The sequence below is a fragment of the Homarus americanus genome, unplaced genomic scaffold (genome assembly GCF_018991925.1).
Source record: "Homarus americanus isolate GMGI-L3 unplaced genomic scaffold, GMGI_Hamer_2.0 scaffold39155, whole genome shotgun sequence".
NCBI lineage: Eukaryota > Metazoa > Arthropoda > Malacostraca > Decapoda > Nephropidae > Homarus > Homarus americanus.
In genome coordinates this window covers 4,485,031-4,499,836 of record NW_024737042.1, presented here as the reverse complement: position 1 = coordinate 4,499,836, position 14,806 = coordinate 4,485,031, and the positions used below count along the sequence as shown (strand labels likewise).

The 14,806-nt window shown below is 35.3% G+C and overlaps 1 protein-coding gene across 2 annotated transcripts in view; it reads left to right on the top strand.

Annotated features, from left to right (window-relative positions):
• The window catches only part of LOC121872609, a 160,818-nt gene that overhangs the window by 108,215 nt on the left and 37,797 nt on the right, over nucleotides 1-14,806 (top strand). For both annotated transcript variants that reach the window (XM_042375475.1, XM_042375474.1), the window contains exons 6-13: nucleotides 242-348; nucleotides 1,707-1,899; nucleotides 2,209-2,306; nucleotides 8,814-9,062; nucleotides 9,418-9,590; nucleotides 11,336-11,668; nucleotides 12,091-12,203; nucleotides 14,591-14,753. In XM_042375475.1, coding sequence (XP_042231409.1) covers nucleotides 242-348; nucleotides 1,707-1,899; nucleotides 2,209-2,306; nucleotides 8,814-9,062; nucleotides 9,418-9,590; nucleotides 11,336-11,668; nucleotides 12,091-12,203; nucleotides 14,591-14,753 — 1,429 coding nt within the window. The remainder of the gene's footprint in view (nucleotides 1-241; nucleotides 349-1,706; nucleotides 1,900-2,208; nucleotides 2,307-8,813; nucleotides 9,063-9,417; nucleotides 9,591-11,335; nucleotides 11,669-12,090; nucleotides 12,204-14,590; nucleotides 14,754-14,806) is intronic.

Below are 14,806 nucleotides of genomic sequence, written 5' to 3'. Positions count from 1 at the left end.
TACACAAAAATATTGGTGCATGTGTGTGAAGCATTTTTATTCTTAGCTGCTGATATTTTGTTTTCTAGTGGTAATGTCAAAATATGATGCAATATATTATACGTGCAATTTTAATTGGAGATAAATAATCACGCCCAAGTTATTATTGGGATTAAATATTTAAGTTGCATATATGAAAATTAAGGCTCGATATAATAAAGAGAATTAAAATTAAGATCTATGTACATGGAACTTTTTGCAGCCTGGTTGAGATCTACAATGAGCGTGTTCGTGACCTGCTGACAGATTGTGACCCAGGAAAGACTTTGCGTGTCAGGGAACATCCTCACACAGGCCCCTACGTTGATGGTAAGACTTAGAAAGTGTACAGTACGTACAGTTAAATACAGTACATTTGTATAGGAAATCAAGTATTGTTATCAATTTAATTATTATGCTGTTTTACAATTCTGTATAGGTTGTGCTCAACATTCTGATTAAGGATCTGTGGTAAAGGGAGTTTAAATTTGGGTAATTACAGTACTCGCCCTAATGACTTGGGAAATTCAGTTAGATTTACAACACTAATTACTTCGCTCCTGTGATTTTTCATAAGCAATTTTTGGTGTTTTTGTGCTATTCTCGAAGTACTAAAGTAGATAGACATTCAATTCCAGTCATGAGAGAAAAAAAAGGAGCGTAAAATTAAATTTACTCAAAACTTTAGTACAATTTGAGATAGTTCTTGAGATTCTTTTTAAGGATCTGTGGTGAAAAAGTGAAAGTTTTGGTAATTACTGGTTCTAATGATTCATGAGGAAATTCAACTACTTTTTTAACTAATTACTCAGCCCCTGTGATTTTTTTAATTGCAATTTTTCACTTTTTTGTGTTGTTATTGATGTACTTCTGTACCTGTAGATACATACATTCATTTCAATCTTGAGATTATTATTTTTTTTTTTATTAGACGAACACCAAGAGGTTAGCCTTGTAGTTTGTGCTGTAAAATATAATTTTGCTTAAAATCTCAGTACATACTCTACAATATAGATAGTCCTTGTGACATTTTGGTGTCTGTAATATTTTAAGTCATGATTTTGGATACCGGTATACATTTATGAGGAGGATGACCAGAAAGCTTACCGGTATTTGAATTTTCTCAACTTTGAAACAAGTACAATACCTGTACTGTAATGCCATGATAAATGCATCTTAAGTCTTTTGTCTTTTCTTCACTTGGAGGGCCTCATTTGTCAATATTGTTGTGAAAGTTTTGCATATCTGTAGATTCAGTGTTAGTGAAAAGGGTCTACCCTGTCTCAAGCTTAGGGTTTTAGAGCCATGTAGGTCCTCACTAGACTTAAGAGTCAGAGTTTAAATGGAATGTAAAGTAAAGAGGAAAAAAATAGAGGCTTATAGTATTATGTATTAAAAGTAAAATTCCTTCTGGTGTGTCAGTCATAGTTTAGTGCTGTTGGAATTTGGAATTTTTGTATCAGGAATAATTTTTTCATGCGCTGCCAGACAGAAATGTAGAACAGTAATTCCATAATTTCTGTGCTGTTCCAGTTAATCGTTCCTTAATACTACTACAGTATTACAATACTTAGTACTGTACTTGGTTTTAATAATAATTACACAGAAGAAGACACAATACTTCTCCATAGTTAAACCATTTTTTGGCCTTGTAAATAATTATATGTGTATTAATTGTTGTTTTTCAGGTGTGACGCGCCACCCGGTAACTGATACGGGTGTTGCGTGGTCATTACTAGAGCGTGGGCGGGCAAGTCGTAGTGTAGCCTCTACAGCCTCTCATGCACACTCCTCCAGGTCACATGCCTTGTTGACCTTGGATGTGACTCAGCCAGCAGCACACACTCGTTCTACTCTCACCTTGGTTGATCTAGCTGGGAGGTAAACCGCTCCAGTTTTTTAATCATATCTCAGATATTTATGAATGTTAATGTGATTATTTGCAGTAATAATTACTATAATTTTGAAGTACATGTATACTGTATTTGACTGAAAATTTTTCTATGCTTTAACTATATATGAATCTATTTGATATACAATGCATCATTTTATGATACCCTATACTGTAAGTACAAAATTATCTAGTACAGTAACTGCAAACTACATATGAAAAAAGGATTTGTACAGTTTAGAACTTATAATATTACTTTTGCTGATTTTATTTATTTTGTGTGTGTGTGTTCCTAACAGTGAACGAGCCAATGAAGAAGTGGACAAGGCACGCCTAACTGAGGGTGCCAGCATTAATCGTTCCCTTGTGACACTTGGCAATGTCATATCTGCATTAGGTAATATGTTTGACTGTTCTGTGGAATAACAAATACTAACTACAGTATTAATTTTGGTACAGGCTGCATGTTTTTGTGTTTTTTTTCATATTGTGTAACTCATTTACTAATTATAATTTAAGACAATAACTTTTTTAAAGAGTTTAGTAAACTCTAAACATATACGGAAAGAACAAATTTAAGACTCTTTACGAAATTCGCTCCAAGCTGTTGCCTTAGGCCTTGGGTACAGTTTCTTGAATTTCATTAGTTTTAGTGCACAGTTGGTGATAAGCTTTTGTTGTGAAACAATGTTAATACAGTACATTATAGTTGTTCTCTAACAGGTATCGTCTGATATGGTGTTGTCTTGTTTATTTTTTCACCTCATTTTTATTCGACACCACAAGAGCACTTAAATGGATACGCCTTACGTTTGTGAGGGAATCATGTACTGTAGTATGTTGGTGTGGTGTGTTTTTTGTATGTGACAATTTAGGCACTAATTTAGTTTTAAATTGTCACCAATTCTGGGTAAGATGTTGTTCTTCGGTAATACAGTACCAGTATATCAACAAGCAGACATCATGAAATATGCTGATAGTTTTAAGTATTGTAATGACATTTCTCATTGGAGGTTTTAGGAACTTTTCATTTTCTCCTTTTAATAAAGATTCATTACTTCTGGATGATACCTTATCTAAACAACATGTCAAACATATTTCATCAGTCGATAGCATCATGCAGTGTGCTGTATTGGTTATGGAGACATTTTCCTCTTTTAGAAGATTGAAAACTATATGTTTTGAAATACTTTGATGTGCCTTATCTAATTTACTTCAGATCTGAAACACATGTGCTCAGTCATTCTTCAGTGAGCTGTATTGTCTGTAGCTGTAAACTTGTATGAAATGAACTTTCTGCATATCCTAGGTATCTGAGCACTCAGATGATATATCTTGACATTGTCTCAAATTACAGTATTAACTTAAAATTTTGAATGCTCTTGTTTAAGTACAGTACTGTACTGTTTAGTTCTTCTTTTCCCTGAACATTTAACCTTCCCTGATTTACCCATGACCTTGATTGCTTTCAGGGTCTTATCACAAAATATTATATGCCTTGCATATTTTTTCAGACATATTCCAGGTGTACAGTATATTGAACATAGAGTATATAGATTAGGTGCTGGAATTTTTTGCTGACTAAGTTTTCATTTAAAGGCCATTTCATAAATCTGTCCTTATCTTAGGACAAATTTATTTGTTATGGAAAACTGACTTGATTGGTTGTCAATAGTTAACTTACACTATCTACTTTCAGTCATTTATGCTTACGATACCCACATGTAGATGATAACACTAGTATAGCAATAATGTGTGTTAATCATGACTGCTTGTTCATGTGGACACTTCATTATATATATCCCCCTATATTTATGAAGAAGCTAATTATCATCTTTAACTTGTACTGCATTTCTGTACCACATGGTGGGGACACAAGGAGACTGATCTCTATGGTATGTCCCTGTACATTTAACATGAAACTGAAAATAGAACTCAGCATGTAAGCTCTTGTTTCTTTCATTTTCTGACCAAATGTTGACTCCTTATTAGCCCTTGCCAGCAACTGGTTCCTGTAGATCGATCATCTTGCTTTCATATTTGCCAGAGACTATTTGTACTATCCTGTATCCCAGTGGTAATGGGAATATTTGTTTGTGATTAAGCAGTTCTGTTCATAAATTAAGAGAAAAGTAAGCATGGTTCTCACTCTCAATCACCATGCATATGTTCGGACCAGTAAAATAAAGTATTGTACAGTGCCTACTGTGCAGTATGCCCTCTGTTTTATAAGAGTTACATACAGTACAGTACTTGGAAAACCTAATGCTGTATCTGTTAAATTTGCAAGAATAAAGCTGAACTTTTTATGAGAAATAACTTGTTACTTTCATGGTTATCAAAGGCATGGTACAATTCCCCCAAATCTATTTTTCTGTAAGGAAATACAGTACTATAAAGATTTTATACTTTTATATTTCTTGTGATAAATTAAATTACTGTACTGTATCATAAATAAATACACAAATTACTGTACTGTAATGTACAGGTCCGCATAATAAGCTTAGGACACCCGTGAGGAGATAGCGACACCTGACATTTATCATTGTGTTTACTACAAATAATTGTAAAATTTTGTGAATGAATCTGAGATTTAGTGGCTGAGCAGTTCCTGCAACACACACACCAAACTCTTGCTCCTAATCTATCACTTAAAGGAAATCCTAAAAAAAAAAAAAAAATCTAACATCAACGACTAACAAGATCTTAAATAAAATACTAAAACACTTAGAAAACTAGAAATCGTGTACTGTAATGTACAGTGCCATCAGAACACTCTCTGGCAGATTGTAAACTCTTGGAACAATCTTCCAGAGAGTGTTGTGACAGCACTGAGTGTGAGTACTTTCAAGACCAGACTTTATCAGCACTGGAGCAGGTACAGATATATTCTGGAGCCAGCACATGCCAACAATGCTTAACAGAGACGTGACCAGCCGCTCAAACTGCTAACGAGCCAATCAGTGGTGACGAGGATAAAAGTGAAAGTGAAAAGTAGAGTTGTTGTGTGTGTGTGTGTGTAACGTGAATTTGCATTGGTAGTTAGCAAACGCACTGTTTGTAATAATTTGTTTCACATATGAGGAGATGCATTCCTACTCTTTGTTAAGGCATCAGGATATGGATGTGGTTGTAATAATGTTGTGGTAGACGAGCCATTGGTGTAGTAGTGGGGGTAAGGGAGAGGGGGCACCTCATTCACTCATTGCCAAACCCGTATACAACAAATTAATTTCACTGTACTGTACTGTACTGTACAGGTACTGTATGCAGTATATGGTTTACATACCAAGGGATTGTAAAAGATTGATTAAGTAGAGAATAATTTTGAAGAGGAGCATTAAAAATGGAAATGTCAAAGACATTAATACATGTATAAAATTTTGTTGACAAAAAAATATAAAAAATCCCACATGCTGGGGTAGTCATAATGACTGACATTGGCAAGCCTGTTGTTCTCTCTCTAGCTGAAATTTATACATATAGAACATATTAATATACAATTCAAGAAAATGTCATAAACATGTACAGTATAGAAAGTCCAACTGATGCTTGACAAATAGTGTGTTGAGGATTTCCTGTAAGTGATAAGGAACATATGAGTTTGATGTACTGTATATTGCAGGAACTGCTCAGTCATTAAACCCCAGATTCATTCACAGAATTTTACAACTATGTGTAGTAAACAACAATAAATGTCAGGTGTCACTGTCTGCACACGAGAGTCTAAAGATTATTGTGCGGGAATGTACATACTAATGGCAGTTACAGGACTAATAAATGTAAATGGATGCTGTACTGACTCAGCTTTTATACTGTCTGTTTTGTTACACTTCACAAAACTTAAAACAGATTAAGTATTTTTATATTTTGGGGGGCAAATAATTTTTGTATGTACATTGTACTGCAATTGATAGTATTGCGAGTTATATTACTGTATATTGAATGATGATATGTTTAAAAAAAATATAAACTGTACTGGTAAAAGAATGTCATGTACTGTATTGTATTCCACAAAATCCACTGAAATAGAATTTGTGTAAAATAAGGGTGTACTGCACAGTGAACCAAGTACAGTATGATGATCATCTGAGAATTACTCTGGATTATCCAATGAATATGAGGATGATGATTTATTGGTCTAGTCACTTGAATTGTATCTCAGGAAATGTACCGGTATCTATCAAAAAATTTCTTGAATGCCATTAACATTTACAGGAAATAGCTTCAACATACATCTCTCGCAGACAAATAGTCCAACGGTATTGGGGATGCCTTACCTGTATGAATAGCTAATACAGTTCTGTACTGTATAGTACTTTTTTTTTTTTTAATCCTCCCATCTCTCATTTTTTTCCATGCACTAACAACCTTGAATGTATTTATGTCTTGTTTTTGTTATGATGAGTACTGTACATTGTTTAGAATGGGAAAAATGTAAGTACTGTAGGAGGTTGGTTTAGTACTCACATTGTCTTACCATCATTGTGCAGCTGTCCACAAGGCCCGAGGCTGTATCTGTTGTGGTAGGTTATGTGATTTCCCAATCTGCATGTTCAGCCATTCTCTGCTTGTGTTATTAGTGTTCTATTGAATAGAATTCTTATTGGAATAAGTTGTAGTTTTTTACGCTTAGGTAGTTTCCTTAAGATTGTTTGAACCAAATTTTATTATTTTTTTTTTTTTCAAGGAATAATTATCAGAATGTTTAAGCTTGGTGTAATAAAGTACAGCACACAAAGTTAATTGAATGCAGGTATACAGGTAACATATATAGGTTTTTATAATTAATCATTGCTAGATTACAGTATAAAGGTTCACATGAGGTGTATGAAAATGATTCCAAGAAAGGAAATTTACATCATGCGGATTTAAAGTTTACTGCAGTATTCAATAAATACTTGCTGTATAAAGTTTAAATTTACAGTACAGGTATTTGAATGACAAGAAATATAGAAAATAAAGCACTAGAGTCATATTAACAAATAACAGCATAATAGCTAAATTGGTTTCACCTTAAGTGTTATGTGTTGGGCAGACTCAATATTTCAATGTTTGAAACATTAAGGGAAACTAAAAATAAATATAGCTAAAAAAAAATATTTTAAAAACACAAAAAGAACTCATTGATATTTCCATCACTGCCAGAACTGTAGATCATTTTATTATACTCAGTGGTGTGAAAAAATAAGGGATGATGTTTTAGGAGTCCTATAGTATATCCATGTGAGACATGCTTTTATTAAGGGATTTTGCATTTGTGGGTGGGGTTTGGATTCTGTGGGGTCAACCCCCCAAAATTCAAAATTCAGGAACTTCTGGTGTACAGTATTGTACATGTCCGTATCCCAGTCAAATTTCAACTCTGTCTTCAAAACTGTAGTTGTAGACAGCAAACAGATACACAAGTAATCATGCACACAATATAGATTAGAGAGAATGAAGTTGCTCAATTCTTGACAAGTATTGTGAAAGAGGAAAATTGTAAAGCTATAGGGGTTGTAAGGTTTCTTTTTGAGTAGGTTAACTTACACAAATTTTATGAAAATTTCTCCTCCATCCCCAGTTTTATTTCATCTAATGATTAGACAACCTAATGCCAAATGGAGGGGGTAGATTAGGTTAAGCTAGCATTAGGGTATATAATCATCAGTTGAAATAAGCAGGTGTTACTATTCTTCATAAGATTTCTTACACTGTGGGAAAGGGAGCCATAGGTCTCTTGAAGAGTTGGATTGCTTGTAAGCCTCAAGCAGTATTTAAATTTCTGATCAGTTAATCAGGAACTAAACCTGTTAAGGTGAAAACTGTATAGTCAAGAGAGGACGTATGGCACAGTCTTTAGAGAGACATGATACAACCAAAAGGGAGATACAGCTATAAGTAATGGTCAGATGGACATTGTTGTACAGTATTGCAAAGATGTGAGTGACAAAGTAAGAGTATGAAATATTGTGATGATATGAACAGTTTAAGAAACAACTGCAGTACTGTAATGTGCTCCCAAATTTTGGCTAATACATTGCGGAAAAGTTGAACCACCTGATGCACATACCAGGCAGTGTACCTTGTGAACTGTTGGCAGGCCTGGAGTAGCCAGTTATGCCATTGATTTATATAATTACTTACTTTCTCCAAGGATCCTTCATTATAGGGTGTATTTGTCCATATTCCACAACTAGAATATTAAGTCCGCTACAATATTTCAAACCATCTTACATTGAACAACTCAAAGTTCATATCTAGCCAGGCGTATCAACTGAACAGATGTAGTCGTGGTTATGCATTCAGTATAATTCACCAGGTCTCATTATTCTTTGACTAAAGCTGGGAAAATACCAATTTCTTAGACTGTACAGGACCACTGATGAGGAAATAGATAGAATGGTTAAAATGGAGAAAAGGAAAAGAGAAAGAGGGTGAGTGATTAGTAGTCAGAGAGGTGAGGAGGAATTGAGAAGCAAGAGGTACCTGTAGTAAAATTAGTTTAAAGTGTATAAAAAAAGGTGTGAATGAGTGAGTGAGTAAGTTACAGTAAATTGATATTACCTCTGGAAAGATCAAATTTCTTCTTATTTGAACAGGAATTTTTATTAGTTTGATATGTGGATAATCTAAACAAACTAAAACATAAATTGATCTTTAGATTTTATTCTGCATGTTGTAAATAACTGCATAAATTTGGGGAAGTTTGCTTTTATATATTAGTGTGTCCTTAGCAGGATGTATTGCATAATTCTTATATTCAATTTCTGAGCATGATGATGTTATCTCTTCCAGTTGGTCAATCATTGATAGTTTTATAAAGAATTAAACATTACAGAGAAGATGGATATAAATTTAGATTTTTTAGGTATTCTGTAAAAAGGCTTTTGGTGCTTACTTAGGGTACTTTATCTTGCAGCTGAACGTGGAGCGGCAATAGGCTCGACCATAGCTGGATCTCTGCTCGGGTCTAACCTCTCCCTGAACAGCACCTCTTCCCGCCCCACTTATGCCCACTCTCACTCTACTACGGCAATGACTGAAGGAATGCCTGCACACAGCCAGAGGAGGAGTTCAAGATTACCATTTATACCTTACAGAGATTCTGTCCTCACCTGGCTACTGAAGGACACTTTAGGTGGCAATGCTAAAACTTTAATGATTGCAAGTAAGTATTAAGAGCGACAAGTTGGTCAAATTTCAGATAATGAAGGCCTAGTGGTGGGATTGATAGACTTGATTAATTACTTTTAATTATTGCCTTTGTGTGATACTCCCATGTTTGTTTAAAAATGTTATCTTCATTTTACATATTAAACAAGAATGAAGAAAATTAATAATGGATCTTATTCTAAAAAGTGATGCAAATAGCTCTAACACTGTACAGTTTATGTAAAATCTTCCCTCTTAAGAATTATATTGGGAATAAATTCTGCTTATGAAGTTAAATTTTTATAGTTTATTTAAATAACAGCGGTGTAGTGGTGTCGTCATCAACATTATAATATTTCTTTACCTTTCAGCTGTATCCCCCTCCAGTACTAGTTTTGCCGAGAGTGTTTCCACACTTCGGTATGCCACCCGTGCACGTTGCATTGTCAACATGCCTGTGGTGAACCTTGATACTGGAACAGCCACCATTAGGAGCCTAAAGAGAGAAGTAGCTGCTCTAAGAAGATTATTGTGTGATGCCAAGGTATGAAATTATCAAAACAGGTCACTTTTGTAAATGCATACTGTCATTAGCTCTTTCTTACAGTAGTATTAATAGCTTAATTAGAGAGTTAAAGTATTGTAGTATTCATATAAAGAATCTGCAGTCTGATTTTTATCCACCAAACCCAAGTTGTTTTCATCCTTAAGAGGACATAAAATATCTTTCGCCCTCAATCTGCTCCCAGTATACTCAAACGTGGACTTAGGATCTTCTTTTAATATTTTGGGCCAGCTTCCTCATGAAATGTGTATTCAGTTGTCTTATTTCTTGAGTGTGCTATGTTGTTCACATTCTATTACCAGTGCCTTAGTAATTTCTTCAAGTCCCAAGACAGATCTCTGAATGTATGTTGTAGAATTGCTTTCCCCATTTTGCTTTAGTACCAAACAGTTTCCTTTAAGATCTTCAAATAATAGGACTCATTCCTTCTTCCTGAATGAATGTCAGTAGCATAAGTAAATAGAGCATTGTGTACAAAGAAATGTATATTCCCTTTATGTATGTGTTTGCTCTTAGGACAATTATTTCTTTTACCTGTATTGTATATACGTGTGAGTGTGTGTGTGTAGACACACACACACACACTCAAAATACATACAAATAAATGATAATGGGAAAATCCTCTCACAAATTGTCAGAATCAAATTTATTAAAAATGTGACAGTCTACCCTCAATGCTACTCTGCGCTTTGTTATTAATAAAGCATGGAGTAGAATTGAGGGTAGACTCACATTTTTAATAAATTTGTTTCTGATTATTTGTGAGAGGATTTTCTCTTTATTATTTATTTATAAGTGTTTTGTGTGTGTGTGTCTACACACACACACACACAGACACACACACATACTTGTATATACAATACAGGTAAAGGAAATTTCTGTCTCTAGAACGAATGGCTCCCTGTCCTAGCCGCGAAAATGCTGGCAACTTTAAAAAACCTGCAGACATTTTTGGGTACATCGAGGGTGTCATCCATGAATAATAGAGGACCATGAAATAAAAATCCCCGAAATATCTGGAGTACTATGTTGCCAGTTATTATGCAGTGAATTTATTGAGGAGGCAGATTACTGTAATCTAATTGATAATTTTTGAAGTTGCATTTATCATACAAAGTATTTAGACTAGTTTGTGTTGATGTCCGAGTTAGAACACTTAATGGTAACGAACCTCAGTACTCTCAAAAGAATAAAACTTTGTGTTATGATAAAAATGGAACTCTAATCCATCATTTATTTTAATAAACAGTTACTTGACATTTCACTGTTTGTCAACATCACTACTGAAATACAGTACTGTACATCTGACCATCAGCTTCCTTCTCATTCTTCATTACTCACTCTATGAATGTAGATTGCTTTCCCTACAACCATCTTTCCTTTTAATTATAACCTGCACACTGTGATACAGGGTATGTGGGAACCACCATCATCAGATTACCATTGATCCACATTCTCCCTTACAAGATGCATTGAAAACTTTGCTTGATTATAGACCATAGTGTCAGCTGAGTCATTATGTGTTACTCTTGTCATATGTATTTTCCCATGCAACTGTCTGAAGTAGATAATGAATTAATGGATATACAGTTTAGTCTACTCATATTTGTTATGTAACCTGAAGAGCTGAATTGATTAATGTGCTTTTCTCATGAAGATCTTTAAGTATGTGATGCTGTACATTATACTCCACTGTAACCTGAATCAATTGGATTTTCCTTCAGCCATCAATTATGAAGCCACTTGGAACAAGCAAAACAACTTTACTGGACATCATCTCCCATGCATCTACCTCAGATCTTACAAGAGATTGGATTGAGCACCTACATAAAGAACAATCAAAAGACCACAAGAGAGTTAGAAGAAAAAGTGCTCCTGTTGGTCGCAGCTCAAGTATCAAACATGGCTTGAACCGTTCGACTTCATCAATTAGTAGTACAGAAGCCGTTCAGAGTTCGTGTGGCCCACGCGATATTATTGTTGAAACAGAGTTGCCTTATTTGCTCAACACCCTTGATGACACTCATTCTTCCAGCATTATCATATATCATATTCAGGTAAGAAACTTTTGTGTGCATTTGTGTAAAATAAAGATGGTGCAAAGTAAAAGTAAATTTTCTGTAAAAACCTACTTTAGATATTTATGGAACATGGTGTATTGTATTCTGCATTTGTGGTATTAAAAAAGAAGTAAGAAATAATGGTATCACTCATCAATCTGACAACAAAAATATGAGAAAAGACTAAAATCAGACATTCTCAAACACTCCTAAGCAACATTTTTATAAGAAATAACTAAATCTTCAAGCATTTTGTCAGAATTTACAATATTCTTGAAAAGAACATGAGGAACAAAAATAATTAGTTAAATTGGCATGTGCTTTTTGATTAAGTGTACAGTATTGCAGTTTGTAGAAAACATAGATACAGTAAGGTTAGTATAGTATATTATACAATATAAGTCCTTCTCTCTCCTCAGAATGGTGCCTCTGTTGTTGGCTGTGGGGACAATGCAGATATATATGTTGTTGGTTCAGGTGTGTCTTCATCTCACTGTAGTCTGATCCATGCTCGTGGTGCTGTCACTCTCAGGTGTGTATTATATTCACACATATATATATATATATATATATATATATATATATATATATATATATATATATATATATATATATATATATATATATATATATATATATATATATATATATATATATATATATATATATATATATATATATATATATATATATATATATATATTATATTCTTTATGAAGTAGCAATGTATTTAGCTGTCACTTGCTGTATCAGTAGGAGATATTGCATATACAGTTACATGTCTAACCATTGCTACTTTAATGAAATATCTTGAGAAGACCAAAAAAATGCTTTTCTTATTCCATCACACAAAATGCATTTAATTTGTCTTGCTGAAAATGTTCTCATGAAATTATTCTTCCAACACAGAGTGCAATATGTCTCACTAAATATACAGTAGCAATCAGATATATATTTTTTTAATCAACACCAGCTACTATCTATTTAGTTATACCGTATGGCGCTTTACTTCTCATATCAAATGTCATATCTCCGTTAGCAGGAACAACTGGGTACAGAGCACTTCCAGGAATGAGAGATTTCCGGGTGACAAGACAAAACTCTCTCAAAGTCATAAAAAAATCCCTCATCCCCGGAATTTTCCGGGTAATGGAAATATGTTCTTGAAAGTTCCAGAAATTGCCCATTACATTATCTCTCTGCCATTCTTTTACATTTCTTTTTTTCAGCTTCATATAAATAACTGATTCTATAGTAACATGGTAAAGATTATTTCAGTGGATTAGTCAAAATATATATACAGTATTTAGAAATGTAATCTGTGTTACTTTTGCTTTTTACTTTTATCCTTTTCACCACTGATCGGCTTGTTAGCTGCTTGGGTGATCGGTCACGTCTCTGTTATACACTGTTGGCAAGTATTGGGCATGCACTGGCTCCTGAATGAACCTGAACCTGCTCCAGTGTTGGTCAAGTCTGGTCTCGAAAGAGCTCACACTCGGTGCCGTCACAATACTTTCCGGTAGATTGTACCGAGAGTTCACAACTCTCACTCCGAAAAAGTTTGCCCTCACAGTTTTCTGGACCTGCGGCTTTTTCAATCTTGAACTGTGATCCCTTATGGGGCGAGTGTCCGCCAGCTCCAAGTAAGGACACTCAAGTGAGTAGTGCCCCTCTGAGATGCTTATACACCTCAACTAGGTCCCCCCTTGCCCGTCTGTAGTATATGCTAGGCAAGTTCAGGCGCTCCATTCTCTCAGGGTAGTTGAGGTGCCGAAGTGCAGGCACCAGTCTGGTGGCCCTCCTTTGAACATTTTCAACCAACTGACAGTCCCTAGCATATCTTGGGGACCAGACGGGGTGACAGTACTCCAGATGGGGAAGCACTTCACCCTTGAAAATCGTTACGAGGGATAGACCGTCTAGATATCTGAAAGATCTTCTTATAAGACCCAATAATTTATTTGCCTGATTTACCTTCTTCTCGCAATGACCCGAGAACTTTAGCTCATTGTCAACATACACACCTAGGTCCTTCTCACGTTCAGTTTCAAATAATGCAGTTTCTTCATCCAATTTGGACATACGATACACCTCCTTACCGTTGGTACGTCCCAGGTGCATCCTCTTGCACTTCGTGACATTGAATCTCAGCAGCCATTTCTAAGATCATTCTTGGAGCTCACAGAGATCCTTCTGCAGCTCTTCACAGTCCGCATGGTTCTTGATTTGCCGAAATAACTTGGCATCATCGGCAAACATTTGTATGGAGGAGTGTACAACGTCAGGCATGTCATTTATGAAACAAACAAACAAACAACAGCGGGCCCAAGACACTGCCCTGTGGTACCCTGCTTGTGACAGGTACAGATGATGATTTCGTGCAATTAATCACCACACACTGCTTGCGGTCATGTAGAAAGTCTTCTATCCACCCTAGGGCATTTCTCCGAATTCCCGTACCTTTCCAACTTGATTTTCAGCCATTCGTAGGGTACACTGTCGAAAGCCTTGGCAAAATCTAGGTATGTATTGTCGATATTTCCACCCCATTCCAGAATATGGGTCCAAATATCCAATACCTTGAGCAATTGTGTTAAGCAGGAGTGCCCCGGCATATAACTGTGCTGGCAATCCTTTACAAGGTTGTTTCGTAGTAGATGTTCCATTGCGGCATCTCTGATAATACTCTCAAGTACTTTACATATTATGCTGGTCAGGCTCACCGGTCTATAGTTTTTCGTGGAGTGACAATCGCCCTTCTTGAAGATAGGATATCTATACTTTTTCCAATAATTAACAATTAAATTATTTTGATTGTTGCTTGTTCTATGATACTGTACTAACTGTAGCTGTTAGGTAAAGTTTATAATACTTTACTGTGATCTCTAAGCATTTGTATCTGCTTTCATTCTACAGATGCCTCACAGGATGTGAGGTGGAGGTGAGTAGTGAAAGAGTTCTAGAAGGTGGGGCGAGACGTCTTCGAGATGGCGACACTCTTACCATTGGCTCCCGCTCCTTTACTTTTCATGCACCAACAAGAATACGGCCACGCTCAAACTCTTGTCCTCGTCGTGAGGTAAGGAACTATTTTTTCTTTAGGCATCATTCATTAAGTTGAAGGGTAACAAC